Here is an 18642-nt window from a genome sequence, read left to right as displayed (position 1 = left end):
GAGGAGGGTGTGCTGGACCCCCAGGTGAATTATAAACAAGACCATTCAAAGGGCAGATGAACTCATGTTTATCAGAGTCAATGGTAAATCTCATAGCCCCCTGCTGCCTTGTAGGGTTTGCCTTTTTTGTTCAGGCAAAGGCTAGGGCCACCACTTAAAATAGGTGGTTGGGTAAGCAAGGGCATGCACCTGGAAAATCTTGCGCCAAAAACTGAAAATGGCTCGATTTCATATAATGGAGGAGCCAAAAAGCGTCCAACTGCTCAGGAAGAGTGAAAACGGACGTTAAACAAAATGATGATGATGATGTAGTCAATAAAGCCTGGGTCCCATCGCTGCGCACCACATCTTTTAAGTTGTACTCGTATCTTGCATTGCCACACAGACATCATACCCTTGACTCTTGTTTCATTAAAGGTGTAAAAGTTTACTCCTTTCTTATTTTGGTTTTATCACTGTATCATGACTGTATTATGACTACATCCACACAAGCTGTACTTGTATTCAAATACAAAAGTGGATACTAAAGATTCAAAATTAAGGGTATTAATTCTGTCAGCTATGCTAATGCTAACCAATGCCCTTTGAGCTCTGGGTGTGTCATTTCATGCAACTATAGATCTACTTCACTCCACCTATAATATAACCAGAAATATCTGGGCAAATTGAACAGAACATTACAATGACTCGTGAAACAAAAAATGAAGAAAATAACAAGTGATAGCGTCTGAAGGTTGGGAAAAAGTGAATGGAATATTAGCAGAGATGTTGAAATACCTGACTGTTGAGTGCATGCATCTTGGTGCAGGGTTCAGTCCTTGGAACTCTTGCTTCCTGAATGAGAGAGTGAGAGAGGGTGATACAGGTACTGTCCATTCCCATCTTAAAGTGACCCTCAGGCAGACTCTTCACTTGGGCACCTCAAACATTCTAAGACTTAGAGTATATCACCAACTCACATCTGTTGGAGAAGCTTAACAAAGTAAGTTGAAGTCAATGAGGAGAACAAGCATCCTGAGATTAGTTGTGGGGAATGCACCTACTACAGCGGGGAGCATACGCCCGGGGCCGTGTCGTTTCACTCACCCGTTGCCTCCACCCCGATGATCCCTCCGAGCAAGCCACCATACAGTTATCCTCAGCGATGACTGCAAATTATCAGCTTGTGGCGGCAGGCAGGCTGCAAACCCAGGTCCTCCTGGATGCCATGCCTGCATGCTGACCTCCCAGCCACTGCCTCTCCTACTCACCACTTTTATTAGATTTTTTCCATCTTCTTTAATGATAAAACAGTGAGTTTAGGTTTATATTTGGGTGGTATACTCAAAAGATTGGTGTTGGGCAGTGTTTTCCATGATGTTTGAAGTAAAATGGAGGAGTTTCTCTTCTTGGTGTGATGATGGATCACTTGAACAACTTTCCACAATACACAGCCAGCTTTAAGGAGTTCCTCACCTACATCCTGTGTCCCAGGGCAGTGGGCTCTTACCCAACACAGGCTCAAGGGTCACTGAGACTGATGAGCACTGAGGCCAAGCTCAGCTTAGCTTATGTCCACAACTTAACTTTTATAGTTACACCTATGTACAGTTTTATCTTGCTATTGCTAATTTTATCATAAATTAGCTAATGAGCTTCAGTTTGAGGATTATGTCTATCCATAAATAAAAGTGTTAATAAAAACTTTACTTTATCTGAAATTTAGTACATAAATAAAATTAGAAAAGTATATTCATACGTTTTTGGAAAATGGCAGAGCTGCTGACAAAGTACTGACCACTGATGTGCTCACAATTTCTATAAGTCATCTCTCGATATTTCCCTTCCCAAGCCTGCAATTTTCATTGAGCTGCAAGGGGGTGAATACAATACTTTCCAAGAACACCATATAAAATGTTTTTTCATTGAGTAATAGGCTTGAAATTCACACAAATTTTCAGACACAAATCCAGAATTAAAGTCATAGTCATGACAATAGTTATCAATGTTATTAATAACTTGTTAGCAACTGTACATTAACATCCTCATTATTTTCTCTTGTAAAAATATTATATAAAAAATTACTCTAACAACTATTTTTTTCTTTTCTTGAGCTCCTTCTCTTTTTTACCTTTTTTCTTCTTTGGGTTTTCTAGTTCCATTTCCAGCTCCTTCTCAGTGATGGTTGCTGGACGTTTGTTACTGAAAGGCAAGAGTTTGTTAGGTGACTGAAGGATATTTTGTCCTTAAAATGTACTGCACTACATTTCCTATTAATTGTTCATAAGAACCTTTGTAGTGGTAAAAGTGAGCACAGTGATAATAACAAACAGTAAAATCAGTGGTTTTGGGGGAAGGTTCAGTCTATTCAGTATGCAGATATAAAAAAGTATGCCTTAATAGGTAAAGTGTACAGTACTCACTGACGCAATGGCAATGACCTGTTGTTGCAAAGGGCAGGTTTCATTAACAGCCATAAAAATAAACATAACACATGTGGATATATGGCCTACCAGAGGACATGTACGAATGAAGTTTACTTCTGCCAGCTACAGAGTGGGTGGTGCAGGATGCTGAGCAAGTCATCCCTACCCCAACCCAGTGTGAACCAATCTCAGATGTATAGAAAAAGTGGTAATTTGTTTTCATGCATGGTAGAAAGCATGTTTCCTGAGCCACACAGGCCACCTATTAGGCTATAGGAAATTAACAACACAACCATATTAAACAGTATATTTCAAAAGAAATTTCTTGGAACAGCCTCTGCTGTAAAAAATGCAGGAAATATCCTCCAGCCATAATTTAAACAAATTTTCCCCAAAAATCTGTGAATACGCAAAACCGTGAATGGCAAAGAAGCAAATGTTTGACGTCCACTGTTGTACATCATGACTATAATGTGGCACGCCATTCAGAAGTTGACCCGACTCACTGGGTTGATTTTGTAAGAGAATCTCAAGTGGAGGAGGCCAAGGGAATGGCAACAAAAAATCATGCCATAAACAGCATGACGTAGTGCATTCCTTTGTTTTAATTTACTCTACAATGAAGCCATTTTGACTCACCACCCAGTGTATAGAGCCAATAGGGCAGATAAATGATAATTCACGCCTAGCTATGTACATGTGGGCCCGGGTTTGAATTCTGGCATGGGCAGACAGTGTGCAGCCCACCTAGCTGTTTATCATCCCATTCAGAGTGGTTGATAAATGGGTACATGGGGAAGTAAACTGTGATGGCGCAGATGTTGCCCTTGCCCTGTGTCACAAGCTAATGGATTCTTGCCCACCACAGGCTCAAGGGCCAATTAGGAGATGAGCACTGTGGTCACAGTAAGCTATAGCATTTGATTACAACTTTACATTACTAATAAATTGATCATTGATGATTTTCCACTCACTTCCCCATGTTTTAAAAGTGAATTTGCAGATGAAAGACAGAATACTTTACAGGTGTAAAAGAATGAGGCAAACTAGTAAAAGATATGAAAGAGGGAAAACATTAAGCAATGTATCCACAATACATAGATTGGTCTGGTTTGCAGGAACATGTATTCACATGACTCACCTTTTCACACTGACAACACCACTTGGGGCCCCCTTCAAGGCTGCTTCCCATGCTGCATCATCGTTTTGAATGGCAAACTTGCTTATGTCCCCAAGCAGTTCAGGAGCATTAGGATACATCTTCTCTTTCTTTTTCTCTTTTTGTTGGTAGTCCTGTTCATAAAGGGAATAATTGTACATGGCTGTGCATATTTTAGGTAAAATTAAAATTTTGTATGATGTATATTGATAACTCAAATTACCGTATATTAGTTTAACTGTAAACACATTTTGGAAGAGTACTCATTGACAGCCAAGATTACAAGGTATATAAATCAGCCAGCAACAATCAACATACAGGCACAGGGCACTTAGATGGGTGTAGTAAATGATTACTAATACAATTACTTTGCAAACTTCAGATTATGATCACAAACACTAAAATTTGAGTAATGAACCAGGAATATAATTACAAAAAAGTAAATTAAAATCATGATTACCTATACTGCTTTGCATGGTGTAATTATGAGTATGTTTCTTCTGTACTTAACATTACTTTAATAGATGTAGCCTCCTCCTTCACCTTTCTGCCACATTTCAAATCGATTTCCCATATCACGTGCTCCTGTACACCTTTCTCTCTTTCACTTGTGCAAAAAAGCTGTATTTTTTTTATGAATGATTCACATTTTGTTAGTGAGTATAAAGAACTCTGTACCACACTTACCACTCCCTGGCCCAACCTCAATGTATTCTTGACATGACTTGCATGACCCAACACCAGAACTTATTTGAAGGTCTTGTCATTCCACTGGCATGAAATACAGTAAAGTTCCCATATTTTATCAAAATTAAGGCATGTGTGTGCCACTTGAAATAATATGGCAGAAATGCCATAATTATGACAGACAGCACACCCTTGGTGTGCTGCTGGGATAGAGGTCAGCTGAGCTGACAAAGTCACAGAGGTAATGTTGTTAAGTGTTGTACAAAGTTCTTTGTACTCACTAACAAAATATGAATCATTCATAAAAAAACAGCTTTTTTTACAAGTGAAAGAGAGAGAGAAGTGTGTATAAGAGTGTGCAATATGTGAGAAGGGTGTAGGGAGGTGCTACATTACAGCTGCCACTTTAGACTGGTTGGTCTACAGATGTAATACATATAAAGCTCTGGCAAAATTAGAGAAGTATGTGAAATCAATGAGGCAAAGGAAACAAGTGATGGCAACACAATTGCTCCCAGTGAAACCCACAAAAGAAACTAATGAAAATAAAACAACAAACAATTCTAAGCTCACATTTTGAGTGGTAATTTTTTAAGGAAGTCTTGTATGCCATTTGCTTTATATGCAGAAAAATACAGTATTTTCAACAAGCATTCAAAGTGTCAGCCCACCTCAGCAGCTTCCTCCAGGTCCTCATCAAGGGATATGGAGACAGGCACAAAGTCTGCAAGCATCTTGGTGCTCTTGGGGAGGTGCTTAGTGAGGGCTGCTTCCTGAAGGGCTGTCATGGCTTTCAGCATGCGGCGGATGGCCCTGTTGAACTGGCCCAGCACTGACTCAATGGGCACATCAAGCTGTTGACTGACCTGCTCAAAAGTCTTCAACTGGAGCCCCAGACCAACCAAGAGACCCTGAAAGGTGGCACGATGGTATGAAAAGCATTGATATAAATATACAGCATTGCAAGTAGAATGGTAAAGGTAAAGTAGGGGGCATATGCCGTTGCTGTGTGTGGCTGTGGTGCTCATTCCCGTCGTACTGGCCATTGAGACTGTGGTGGATAGGAGCCCATTACACAGGGCTAGTGTGACATCAGAGTTACCACAGTTTACCTTCCCCAGGTACCCATTTATCAACAAGCCTGAAAGGGAGGATGAAGAGTTGGGTGGGCTGCACGCCGACTGCTCAGACTGTGATTTGAATATGGGCCCGTGGAGTCATAGCTAGCCATGCTAACCGCTGCACCATGGAGGCAGAGGATGGAGTACTGTAGAAACATCAAGGTGCTGTGTTATCATCTTCAATCATTGCTAATCCCCTGTAGGACAAAGGCCTTTCCCAATGTGATACACCTTCCTCTGTCTGATATTTGTACTCCATCCTGCAATGGAAAATGCTCAAAATTCATCTCAACATCTGGTCCTCAGTCTGCCCTGATTTCACGTACAAATCCTGGGTTGCCACTACTGTTGCTTTGGTTGTCCATCTTTTATCAGCAAACGACGGTACTCTCCAGTTCACAATTCCTTTCTCTTAGTATGTGTCAATGTTGTCTGTTTCTGAATCACTGAACAGACTTGTTTGCAATTCATTCCATCAATTGAAATCAACACATGCAACCGTAAGGAGCTTCTTCCCTAAGGCAGCGGTTCCCAAAGTGTGGTGCACGCACCCCTGAGGGTGCGTGAGCTGATCACTAGGGGTGCGTAAGGAGAAAAAAATAATGTAATGGCGGATTTTATGTCTCATTAAAATTTCAGACATCATTAACTGCCATTGTTTTAAAACTAATGTAAGCTGTGCGCTTCAGCGGAGTTGTCTGTTCTTTGTTTGAAACTTACCCAGACTCTGAGCACATTCATCCACCCCCCAGGTACATTTTGTTCAGTTTTGATAGCCATCGCCCAGAGCCTCATACTTTGCGAGCACAAAATTCGTAAAAACTGGACAAAATTTCAGGAAATCAATGGGACCTTAGTACTACTCGAATCTTAGAGGGGGTGCGTGGACTCTGTCACAGCCTGGGAGGTGGTGCGTGGCCTGAAAAGTTTGGGAACTGCTGCCCTAAGGGGTCAGCAGCTGGCAGAGCTAGTGCAGTGCTCATTCCGTGAGGAACACAGGGTATCATTGAATTGTCATGAGCTACAGGCACCATTAACAAAGTCTATATGATAATGATATTGTTTTATGAGAAATAAAGCATTGTAAAGGTTCTGCATAGTGAGTGTGAGTGAGTAAGACAGATCAGAGGTCTGCAGCAATGGCACTACACTCTTTTAAGCTAGAACCTGATGGAGAACATTTTTAAACTTACAGATTGCACTGGAGACAGGTGGAGATTTTGGAACCTGTGGGAGAAGAAGAGGAATGCAATGTGGGGCAGAAGGTCTGTTATGAGGTGGCGATCAGCAAGGTTCTTGGAATATTTTTCAAGGCGCAGCAAGTCGTGTCCAGACACAAGTGTCTTCAGTTCCTCCCACTCTATAGCTGAAAACAAAACCACTAATCAAACACGTTTTCTTCTGCACCTAGACACAAAATCATTGATATGTGACTTTCACAAAGGTGTCAAGTAGCAGAAATATGCCAATTGAATATAGCTAACAATAATCTATATAAAGAACTTACAAGAGTAATGGTGTAAATAACTCCTCAGCAATACTATGCTTGTTGACTGTAGGTATCCCTAAGATATAATCTAGATATAAAATTACCCTAAAATAATACAATGCTGCAGACAAACACTAACCATTCCATGGGACAGTCTTTGAATGGGCCTCAATCACCCCGAGAGCAAGCATGGGGTGCAGGTCGCTAAGTGGTCCCCCAAGTAGAGTAAGGAATCTTCGCAAAAATTCTGTTGAGGCAGCCTCCAGCCACGGCAAGGTGGAATTGGAGTCACCCGTATCCTCTGTATTAAGCAGCACACGTACCATCACACAGCTGTGTTCTCCTGTTACTTTGTTGGCCACCTGGCTGTGATGAAGAATTAAGGCATGCATAAGTGGAGGGTAGGGTTGCTAAACTGAACAAAGTGGAGTGGAGTAAAACTTATGGAGATGACACTTTCCTAACAGTCTGAACAAGAGTTTTGAGTTTCCCTTTCCAAACAATTGCAGAAGCGTGATCATGTTCACATGCTGACACAGTAAGGAAGTTTTAACACGGCAAATAATGAAGGCTGTCTTTACCTGAGAAATTAACATGATAACTTAGCAAGGAGATATATTCCTTACCTTATATAGAGGGGCACATAGCCTGCCCTGCACCAGAACTTAAGAAGCGGTAGTGTGATGCCGTACGACACACCCAAGTAATCTATTGCCTCGGGTGAGCGCTCTCCCAGCGTGGACAGCAACGGCTCACTGCCCTGCTTTGGAACTGTGGGGATAGAATCAATATTTACCATATTTGATGGCTTAAAAAACGCATGGGCTTATAAGACGCACTTCAAAATGGGCAAGCACTTAAAAATAAATAAATAAGTATAAACTACATATGTCAGGTGAAGGGTTTTCACCTGACATTTGCAGCCCTCCCTCTATCAGGCAATTTTTAAAATTTCATATGTATTCAGATCCTAATTAAATCTTATTCTTTTACATTTAAAAGCCTTAATATTTGCTGGGAGCTACCAGAACTGGTCCTTCTTAGAGACTCGAGTCCTGCTTTGAAATGTAAACAAATATGGTGTAGACAGCAACATTGCCGGAAGTGTAGCGGGTGTAAAGTTTGTACCGTCTGCTAGTTTGTTTAGTTACAAGCATAGTTAAGCGTCGTCATTTAATTTTCTTCCTGACCGGTGTTATTCTATATGAAGTAACAGTGAGTACTATTGTTATACAGTTATTTTAGAAAAGAGTTGCAGTTGTTGGTAAAGAAGCAATCACCATCTAGTTTACATTTGTGGAGGTGTTTGCGGCTTAATTTAAGTGCCACTGCACCACCAAAACTTCACTAGCCAGTAACCCAAAGCAGACCAGTGACCTTATAAAATGCAGGGTGATTGTTTTGGATTTTTTTTTTAAAGTGTGTCTTATAAGCCATCAAATATGGTGCCTATTTAATCAGAGAGAGAGAGAGAGAGAGAGAGAGAGAGAGAGAGAGTGAGCGAGTGCGAGTCATTACCGATGGTGTCATCATTCTGGGTGGACTCCTGTGTGGCAGGTGTGAGGGCAGCAGGAGGGTCATCCAGGGTGAGGTGCTTACCCCCGTAGTAGTCACTGAGGAGGTTTATGGCTCTTGACCCATAACCCATTGACTGTGGAAGAAGATACCTCAGTTGTAATGATTCTAGTAACACGAAACTTGTTGATGCACATTTGTACGCCCAATCTGAATTTAGATGCAATCAGGTGACTCAGAGATGTCTTTCTTATTTTAGCCATATATTCATTTCTACATTCAGAGATTCATCAATAAATACTATAATTTGGAAATAAGATGAGGGTCACTGTAAGATGAGATGTCTATACCTGATAGTCGGGATGTGTTGCTACTCTGACCACTCTCACTCCCTTCATCTGGGTTAGGTCAGGTTGGAGGAACTGGGCAGACAGCAGCCAAGGCACCAAGTCCCCTGAAGGGCGCTCACCCCGACTCTTGATGGCTTTTGAGACAGATGGAGGGATATCCCCTTCCATACACACCTGAAAACAAAACAATCAAAGAACAAGGTTATAATGAAAAGAACGCCTCAAGAAGCAGGAAAAAGAGGAGGCAGGCCCCTGGATTACAAATGAATTCTGTTCTTATGGAGCCTGGATGAATGTAGATATGGAGATGGAACTATTAGAGCTTAACTCGGGCCCAGTAGACTACAAATAGGTAAATGCATAACCTAGGGACCTCCTGTATCAAATGGAAAGTATATGATGAAGTCAAAAGTTCTGCCTTCATGGGTATGCCACTGGGGTAAAAATACTTGCATAATATAATTACAGAAATCAGGTTCACTTTTATGAGATGCATTTAACATGTGGTGCGTGTTGAGTCCAGAGGCCTTCAATATCTTTACAAATAAATTGATGAACTCTTGAAAGTTAGAGTATCAATAAATTTCATCACATCATATTCAGTCAAACAACTAATTCTGCTTACTCCTGTATGATTGACATAAAAATTTTCATTATTATCTATCATCAATTTTCATTGCATCTAATTGATATAAACGACAAAATAACCAATCTTGCCAAATCTCATCAGGATAATACAATTCTTCATTATCATCTTGTAACCTAGTGACAATGGATGCTACGGAAATAACGAAAGATCTCCCATTTAACAACAAACTTGGTGCCACTAAAAATACCACAGAAGGAATGGAAAGGCATAACTCAAGGTACCTGTAGGACTGCCAGAATGGTGGGCAGTGTTGCTGAAGAGCTGTTGGGAAGAGGTGGCAGCAACACAAACAGGTGGTGAGCCGGTGCATCACACAGAACCTGCAGGTCGTCGGGAGAGTTACGGTAATGGGAGGCCACCAGCAGCGCCACCATCTGCTGCAGGAAGGCTTCACTTTCGCTGTGCCCGCTGAACAGCACCTCCCTAGCAGAAAAATGGGTTATTGGTATTATCCATTTGTTCAACACTTTGATTACAATGCTGAATAAAAAAGAAACAAATAAATTAGAAAACATTACTATTGATATAATTAACCCCTATTATCCTTCAGTGCGAAAAATAATAATAATAAAAAAAAGACAAGGTGAGTGTTTGACAATGTTCTCCATCACCTCTCAGGGACCCCGGAACCACAAAATGTAGGGCTAATTATTTTGTATTGGCATTAAAGACAACCCCAAACTCAGGCTTATGTTTTTGAGACACAATGGTTGCCTTATATGCCAGAATATAAGGTATACGAGGTGCATGTGGTGTGTCATAATGAGATGTAGAAAGTAATGAAGATATGTGAGATTTTTGGCATACTAGGAGTAACAGCAAAGGAATTGTGGAGTGGTTGAATGAGTGAGATGTGGTGCTCTGAGATGGCTTGGACATGTAATTAGAATAAGTGAAGATGACTATAAAGCATGCATGAGAGCAGGGTTGAGAGGGAGAGAATCAGGGGGAAGATAACCAGGAAAATGGGTCAATAGAGTGAATGAGTGTTGGAGAGAGAGAACTGGCAAGCTAGGAAGAGAATATTATGAGAGGGAGTGCTGGAACAGTGAAAAATTTAAGACTTTTGCTGTAGCTACCCATTTGAGGCAATTTCCAGTGAGAGGACAGGGAATCAGATATAGATAGACTTAATAAACCCAGATGTTAATCAGCTTGTTTGCTCACCTGTTAACATAATAAAGCTGACAGGTATGGGGTGGAGGGCAGGTGGTGGAGGGGGGCAGGGCTGAGGTGGCATCAAGGCAGAGTAGCTGGTGAAGCCAAGCCTCGATGGGGTCGTTGGGGCTGTAGCGCACACTCTCCTCCAGCGTTATCTCATGCAGTGGCCGTCCTGAGGGAGGAGGATTGTTAGGCACTATAACAAGCTTAACAATTACCTCACTCATCAGTCTGCAACTTTGATAATCTCAGCCAAAGAAAATAGACATTTCAAAGTTCCACCAACTCCACTTTCTCTTTATAGTTATTGTAATAAACATAATCCATATTTCATAAATGTTGCATTACTCCAAAGAAATAAATATACATGGACTGCTTACAGTTTGATAACTTTGAGAGTCTACAAGTTTTATAATTAGCAACTTACATCTGTATTCAACCATACAGAGACAATACAAATGCAGTAGGATCTCAATTTAAGTGATATTTAGCTTGGCAAATCATCATTTCTGGTGAGGAGTGATTAAGTTGCCAAAATTTAAACTGAGTGAAAATTCATGAAAAACGTTCACAGCTTTGACTCTTCTTACTAGATGGAGTTGCAGCTTCAGCACTGCTGGATGCCACCACGGTAGAGCCTGCTTGCCCTGACTGGACCCGCAGCTGCTGCAGGAGTTTGAGGGAGAGGGAACGTCCAGTACCCTCATAGCTGTGCCGAGGAAAAGTGATGCAATTATGTACTCTCATGCCCTAAGAATATCAATGAAAACAAAGATGGATGGATATTTCACTGATATACTATGCAACTACTTGAAGCAAAACATATACAGTAAATGCTCAGTATTATGTATTTTAATATTGTTCAATCCTGCTTTAATGCACAATATCTTAGCTGAAAACTTGTCCCCAGTTTACAGGAACGTGATGCAAAAGTGTGTTCATTCAAGTGCATTTCACCTCACACAGCGCATAAGCTTATCACCACATGGGTTGCCAGTCCAAGTGGCAGTTAAGGTAAGCTTCCAATCGCCATGCTTACACTTGTGCTTGGTGGGCTTATGCCAAATACCTAATACTTGACCCAACTTTTACTGTCTAAAGTATTTCTATTTTATCTGTGTGTATATCCCAGAGTATAGCAAGGCCTTCCCCCTCAAAATGCTCCAACCATCACCCTTTGCATTATATGGTGAAGGTATACGATCAGTTAGGGTGGCTATGGGACCAGAAATGGTTGTCTCTTTGAAAGTGATGAAGGCTATCAATTACCTTTATGAGTAATTACTTTCATTACAATCTTGTCAACAAATTTTGTGATGAGCAACCTATGCAAAATATCATTCCCCATAATTTGTATTAATTAATACACAAGCATCAGAGAGAGGTGGAGGACACTGCAAGATGCTTTTGCCCAGCAGTGTATTAATAATGGCTGGTGATGATCTTTTAAACCTTTCACGTGGAGCATTCCTTGAAACTTTGATGAAGTTTGACTCACCCGTTGATAGTGGAGGCCATGAAGGCATTGCATGAGCTGATGAGCGCCTTCACCTGGGGCAGGGGGATGGCTGCGGCCTCGTCCACCACCACCAGCTCAGCGTGGCTCAGCTTGCTGGCATCACCTGGCTCTATGTACTGTGGAGGGGCAGAAGGTGCAAGGATAGAGTTACAGTTGCCAAAACAGCACATCATCAAACCCAACCCTTACAACAACTGGTTATTGCAGCAGAGGTATCCCACACCAGTATGTCAGTTACTTCAAACCATGAAGTGAGAGAACTAAGCTAGTGGGTGACCCAGTAACAACGAAGGATAAGAAACAATGACACAATGCAGTGTCCTTTGTGATTCCTGACCCACATGTAATGGTGGAGTGGTGCCAAAAATGTATGGTGCAAGATGTCAACACTGCAGAAATGGTCACAATATGCAATTTAGTGCAGTGAGCTGTCAGGATACCACTCAATACTGTGCTAGTACTTTGATTAGGAGTCACAAATAACATGTAATGCATTGTGGGTAAAAACTACTAAGATATTGTTTTTATCGTTATTCACACCGGGGTCACCTGTAACCCAGTTCTCACAGCCTTTTTTTTTTTTTTTTACAACAAAGGAGGCAGCTCAAGGGCACACAAAAAAAGAAAACAATAATAAAAAAAAAGCCCGCTACTCGCTGCTCCCTGTGGTGTGGTGCTATTGTGTGATATTTTTGCCTCTAACACCAGTAGTTCTAAGGGTTGGCTTTGACGGTTTGATGATGTTGACAAGTGGGTGAGCCTGGTGTGAGAGGTGTGAGTGGAGCCACGGCCACAGTAGCCTTCATGTGCAAGCCAAGGAACAAATATCGCACCAAACTCCTCACCAGTTGTATTATGGCGAGTTTTGTATCACTTGTGTCAATTCAACATCGATTCCTAGAACTTCAATGGAAAAAAATAAATTAAATAAAAAAAAGACAGGAGGGGTTCAAAGGGGAAAGTGAGAGTCCCAGGGTGGCAGCAGGAATAATCCCATTATATGAGTATCTTTGGCCATGGCCAGGGTACAAGGCTGACAACTTTGTAAAGATATCAGCAAACAAATGCTGTCCAAGATGTGCCTAGAGACTTTATGCCAGAAAAAAAGTTACTTGAAAATTCCATCTGTAAAAACTTGAATCTAATTTAAATATCATTATTATCAGAAATGTTAAGAAAACTGTTATTAGTGAGATTCTACTGTACACAAATTTCTTATATGTGAGGGTTTCTATCGCATCTTCTCACGCATTAGGTGATACTTCTACCACCGTCCACCACCATCCCCATCCTCTCATCAGCTCGGCCACCTCACCCTGGGGGCAGTGTTTCTCACCTGTATGGTCTGCCGATGGTCCCTGAACATGTTGATGCGTACCACAGCACCACTGAACTCTACATTGGTGGACTGAATGATCTCATAGTCACTCTGTTCCTCATATTCGAGGGCATCAAAACCTGAAATAGATAAGTTTTGTGGTTGGTCTTAAAGGTAGATACGTACTTTATTCCTTGAGAGATTTTCAAAGTGTAATCTTTAACACTATGCAGCCGCCACCCTCATACTGAATGCACAAACAACCCCCACCTTTAAAGACAAATTCAAAGAAGGTGCTGAGATTCTCTGGACTTGGACTGGTGACGAAGATGTTATTGAGGCCAACGTGGATGGCTGCTGCTGTTGCCAAACCCAGAGAGGCTGACTTGCCTCTCCCTCGGCCTGATGTGATGGCCACTGTGCCCTGGACGCTCCTCTCCGTGATGAGGTCAATCATCTTGAGCAGTGCCTGGGCCTGAGGAGAAGCAGCAGCTGAAGAACATTGTTATCAACACTAAACAAGACAGTCCTAATAATTCCTTACAAACAAGTAGCAGTCAGGGAGTTGTTTTTCCTGAAATTATCTATTCCTTCTTCCTAGGATCACGAATCCTTTTGTTTGCTGAATCTATGACTCCTAACTGCTTGGTATGTAATGATGATGGAAAAACTACTACCTCCCATGCACACCCAGTCATATTAACCAACATGGTATGAGCACTGTTTTTGCTTCTTCTCTGGTTGTTGGTCTGTCCCTTCTTGCTGAAAAAATAATTGCTATATTTTCTGTTTTTGTTTCAAAGTGCCAACACCAACAACTCACCTGGTCAAATGTCTTGCAGCAACCCACCAGCTGGGGCAAGGGCTTGTCAGCATCTTCCAGGGAGGCTTGCAGCTCCTCCAGCTTGGTCTGTGAGGCCTCTGAGGCATGCACAGAGAAAGAGCCTGCTGAGGCCTCAGGTCCACTGAGGGTTGGCAGTTCACCCATTACTTGCAGCTCATCATTCAATACAAGACAAGCCTTGCACCAGCCCAATGAAAGCACAAACCTGCCACAGAAGACATTTTTTTGACAGATGTGTTAGGACGTTACAAACAACATAACCAATTTTGGTACCAATTCACATGCACATAATGACCTATATCTATCTATCTATATACGTAAATCTATATAAATCTATCTATCTATCTATATCTATATCTATATCTATATCTATATATATCTATATCTATATATCTATCTATATCTATATCTATATCTATATCTATATATATATATATATATATATATATATATATATATATATATAAACACACACACACACACACTGCCTCTAAGATAAAAATACCAGAACTGAGATGTGCAAATTATTTACAAAACACAATTCCGGGCAGAAATATAAAGATCATGGTTAGCAGAAGTGCGAAGGCTCTGGTACCTTTTGTGAGCTGCCTCTCTATCTTTGATAGCATGAGAACAAGCATGATTAAACCAAGGCTTTTTGGCATGAGGAGTAGAGAAAGTATGTGGAATGTGTGCCTCCATTCCAGAGACAATCACCTCGTGATGTGCTGGGCACACACAGAGTGGTCTCTCTCCTGGAAGCAGTAATCATTCCATGGGAAATCGGAAAAGTACATTCTCAGGTCGTCCCACCGAGCTGAAGCAAAATGCCAGAAGCATTGCCTCTTTGGTGGGTCCAGAGAATGTACAGGAGCGATAGGACAGGATACGGAAAGGAGGTTGTGATCGGAGGAGCCCAACTGAGAGAACAGTTTGACAGAGTAAGTAGAAGGGTTTGGGGTAAGGAAGAGGTTTAGTATGTTGGGTCTATCTCCAAGTCGGTCAGGAATACGTGTAGGGTGCTGAACCAACTGCTCTAGAGTGTTGAGGAGAGCAAAGTTGAAGGTTTGTTCACCAGGTTGGAGATTTCAGCGAAGGGAGAGTGGGTCAAGATGTGCTCTACTTTAGAGTTCAAGTAGTCAAAGAATTTTACATAGTTAGTAGAGTTAGGTGAGAGATAGACAGCAGAGATGTATTTAGTAATAGAATGACAATGAAGTCTTAGCCAGATGGTGGAAAATTCTGAAGAGTCAAGGTCATGGGCACGAGAGCAAGTGATATCGTTGCGCACATAGACACAACATCCGGCTTTGGATTGAAATTTAGGATAGAGATAGGAGGAGGGAACAGAGTAGAGATTGCTGTCAGTAGCCTCAGAAACCTGTGTTTTGGTGAGGAAGAGAAGGTGAGGTTTAGAGGAGGAGAGATGGTGTTCCACAGAATGAAAATTAGAGCGAAGACCACCAATGTTGCATAAATTGATAAGAAAGAGGTTCGAGGAGTTATCAAGACACGTCTCAAGTCGGCAGCCAGAAGGGGAGTCCTCCCTAGGGGAATTTGTGGTCCCCCTCCCAGGCGGGGACTCTAGAGGCAGAGCGTAATTGTGCCATTTTTAATTTTATATTTTGGGAAAAGGTGTGTATGTTGTGTTAATGTAGTGTGGTGTGGAAAGAGAGAGGATCTGTCTTTAGAGAGCATGCTGAGGTCATGGGAAGGGTCTTTGGAGGGCTTCAGCACCCTCCTCGCTTCCCACACATACCTCACCGGGAGTGGCTTATGCCCATTTCGGTAGGTGTCTTCCTACCTACTCCACATTGCTAATAGGATTTATTACCATATAATTTTTTGAGAGGTATCAGCCTCATTTCCATATTCATTTGACTAAAATAAATTAATCTGTTATGTGATATCTCTTTCTAGCTTCTTCTTTAGCATGAATAATTTTAACATATCTAATATCAATTATTAAATGCCACTTACTCATGAAGTCAAAAATGATATTGGTATCATATATACAAACGAGTTCTGGTAAATTGGATGTGAAGAACAAGAATGTTGTTGCTTGTGGATAGTGGCATACAACTACCCTAGCTTCACATGGCCCTCCACCTACCTCTCATTGAAGAGTGGAGTCACCTTGGAGTGGGAGTAGGTCTTGAGCCTGGAGTGGACATCCATGGTGATAGTAAACAGCTGACGTAGAGACTGCAGCTCAGGTGCCAGGAATATTACTAAGCCGCCGCCAGATACAGTCTCCACCACACGGCACAAACAGTTTGGGGTCAACCCTTCAAAGTCCTGGAAAAAAAAAAAAAAGAATGTTGATTTTAATTTGGTAAATTTTACAAGAAAGTAATATAAACTAAATTATTTAAGTACTATTATGAAAAATGTCTCATTAGTCTGGACACTTTCCTTTCTGTTATTGGAGATGCTGATGTCTTACAAGGAGACTTTAACAGACTACTGGACTGCTCAGGTGCATGGCAGATGCAGCTCACTACTGTCAAGTGCAGTGCAACAAGTGTAGATTGGCTGAACTTTTCTTACAAATACATAATTTTAGCAGACAGCTTACCTGTATAACACACATGCCAAAGGTTGTTCCCAGCAGCCGGTGGGTGTCGTGGAAAGCACAGTATTTCACGGGTGTTGACAAGAGAAAGAGATCAAAAGCATTTTCCTTGGATACATCACACTTCCCTGAACGGATGTTCTTTTCCAGTTTCTTCAGGTGCTTCTGACTATGTCTAACAGAAAAAAATATTACATACACATTATCAATTAAAATTTCCGGTCTTCTTTGCTTCAATAATGAATTAAAGGAAAAAAAAGATTTCATTACAAGTTATAACTTATCACTTATGTCAAAAGGAAATTTAACAGAATCAGATAAATAGCAGCTATGGAGTGCCTACCTTGGTATGTCTGAGTCCCTCTTGTGGCACCAAAGGACCGAGGGTCTCTCCCCTGATGCCTTGCTGAGCAGGTGGTGAAGGATCATCACCTACGGACACAAAGATACATGTGACAACTGTGGCCCAATCCTGTATATATCTTATAAATGAACATGAGTAAAGTTAGTCCAGGTAAATGGGGATCTAGTAGATACCTTTTGGCTCTCTTGTAAAGTGGTCTGTGAGCATGAAGGCAGAGATTGAGGCATAAAATAAAATAGACCTCCTGTTCTTTCTATCTTCTTTTTACTCCAATGAAACCTAATGATACTTTTATGTTAATTGGGGTGAAAAAGTCATTTTATCCCAGTGATCTACAATGATAGCCCAGTGTACCAGAATAATGCCCCGATGAATGTGAAGTGTTTTTTAACCTGTTGATCCCTAATGAACATGGGAGGATGTGCTACATGTGTAATAATATTAAAGGAATATTTAATGATGCTGTAGCTACATAAAAAAAAACCCTCAAAAGCAAATGTTAAATAATATTGAGAATGAACATAATGAAACTATTCTTATGTGATTAACCCTCTTGCGCACTGTAAGTTTCCAATAAGTTTCTGTTTCACTCACCATGCATTTCTCGGACCTGACCGGCCCTTTTTTTTGCCGCGGCGATACTCTACATTCCCAGACGTATTTTACCCTCACAGATATATCGTACCCCAATAAATTTGGTATCATTGGCTTCATAAAGACTTGTACTAGAACATGCGCAAATAAAAATAGAGGAAAATATATATATAAACAATACGAACTCGTTTCAAGTCTCCGTATAGAGTATTGTAGACAATAAATCCGAAGTACCAACTCTTCCCCACTCGCTATCTCGAAATTTTGTGGGGATAACGACCTCTGAACTCCAATGAACAATGGGGTACAGTGTGATTTACTGGGGCAAAAAGATGTCTTTTTACTATTAGGGGGAGACATCCCACCATATTTTATGTGCATATGTAGGGTTTGAGGAGAAGGATGTGGGTGTTGAAAGTTATGAGAGTTGATCTACAAATTGCGCTTGGGTATATTGTGACAAACTGCAATAGAACCAAGCCACTGCCCCAGCCCCTCCCGAGCCTCACCTGTTTCTTAGCCTTGCCCCCCAGCAGGAGCAGCAGGCCGCGGTGCCGCGCCCGCACGCTCCTCTCCACCAGGGCCTTCACGCGGAGGTCCACGGACAGCTTTTCACTCATGTTTGTCGCCTTTACAGACTCCGTCACAAGGTTCAACGATCGTGAAGGCGGTGTCAAGACTCACGTCCTGTCGGTCTCCCAACACACATGACAGTTAACTTTTACAGCATTTAACTTGAACTGGACTGTTTCCCTTTTGCGTTCCACTTTCTTTTCCTTTCCCGTCCCTGTCTTCACCGCCCCCCGCACGCCTTGCCTCGCCGCGGCCACATGTTTCTCTTCCTCGCCGCTCGTCAAAACAAACTTACACACGCGACCCCTCACGGCTCCAC

At 41.6% G+C, this 18642-nt stretch overlaps 1 protein-coding gene across 1 annotated transcript; it reads right to left on the bottom strand.

Moving 5' to 3' along the window:
- Positions 1-1671: 1671 nt before the first annotated feature.
- On the bottom strand, positions 1672-18615 carry LOC126982558 (RNA cytidine acetyltransferase-like). The gene is made up of 19 exons (XM_050834704.1): positions 18260-18615; positions 17136-17224; positions 16796-16967; positions 16331-16515; positions 14197-14422; positions 13644-13848; positions 13392-13513; positions 12035-12171; positions 11127-11245; positions 10543-10708; positions 9597-9798; positions 8727-8900; positions 8380-8512; positions 7488-7632; positions 7001-7227; positions 6566-6738; positions 4923-5162; positions 3547-3698; positions 1672-2181 (listed from the first exon to the last, which is right to left on the bottom strand). Exons 1-19 carry the CDS (start codon positions 18368-18370, stop codon positions 2073-2075), a joined length of 3087 nt encoding a protein of 1028 aa, XP_050690661.1. The 5' UTR covers positions 18371-18615; the 3' UTR covers positions 1672-2072.
- Between the last annotated feature and the right edge of the window lie 27 nt (positions 18616-18642).

This window comes from Eriocheir sinensis, chromosome 51, assembly GCF_024679095.1.
Source record: "Eriocheir sinensis breed Jianghai 21 chromosome 51, ASM2467909v1, whole genome shotgun sequence".
NCBI lineage: Eukaryota > Metazoa > Arthropoda > Malacostraca > Decapoda > Varunidae > Eriocheir > Eriocheir sinensis.
This window is presented reverse-complemented; position numbering and strand designations above follow the sequence as displayed.

What these genes read in the sequence shown, in the direction of transcription:
- LOC126982558 (XM_050834704.1), bottom strand. Translation starts at nt 18,370, where the DNA reads ATGAGTGAAAAGCTGTCCGTGGACCTCCGCGTGAAGGCCCTGGTGGAG. An exon ending in ACCTGGAGGAAGCTGCTGAG is followed by an intron (nt 3,699 to 4,922) that starts GTGGGCTGACAC and finishes CTTTATGAACAG; the next exon opens with GACTACCAACAAAAAGAGAA. An exon ending in GGTGTTGTCAGTGTGAAAAG is followed by an intron (nt 2,182 to 3,546) that starts GTGAGTCATGTG and finishes CTTGCCTTTCAG; the next exon opens with TAACAAACGTCCAGCAACCA.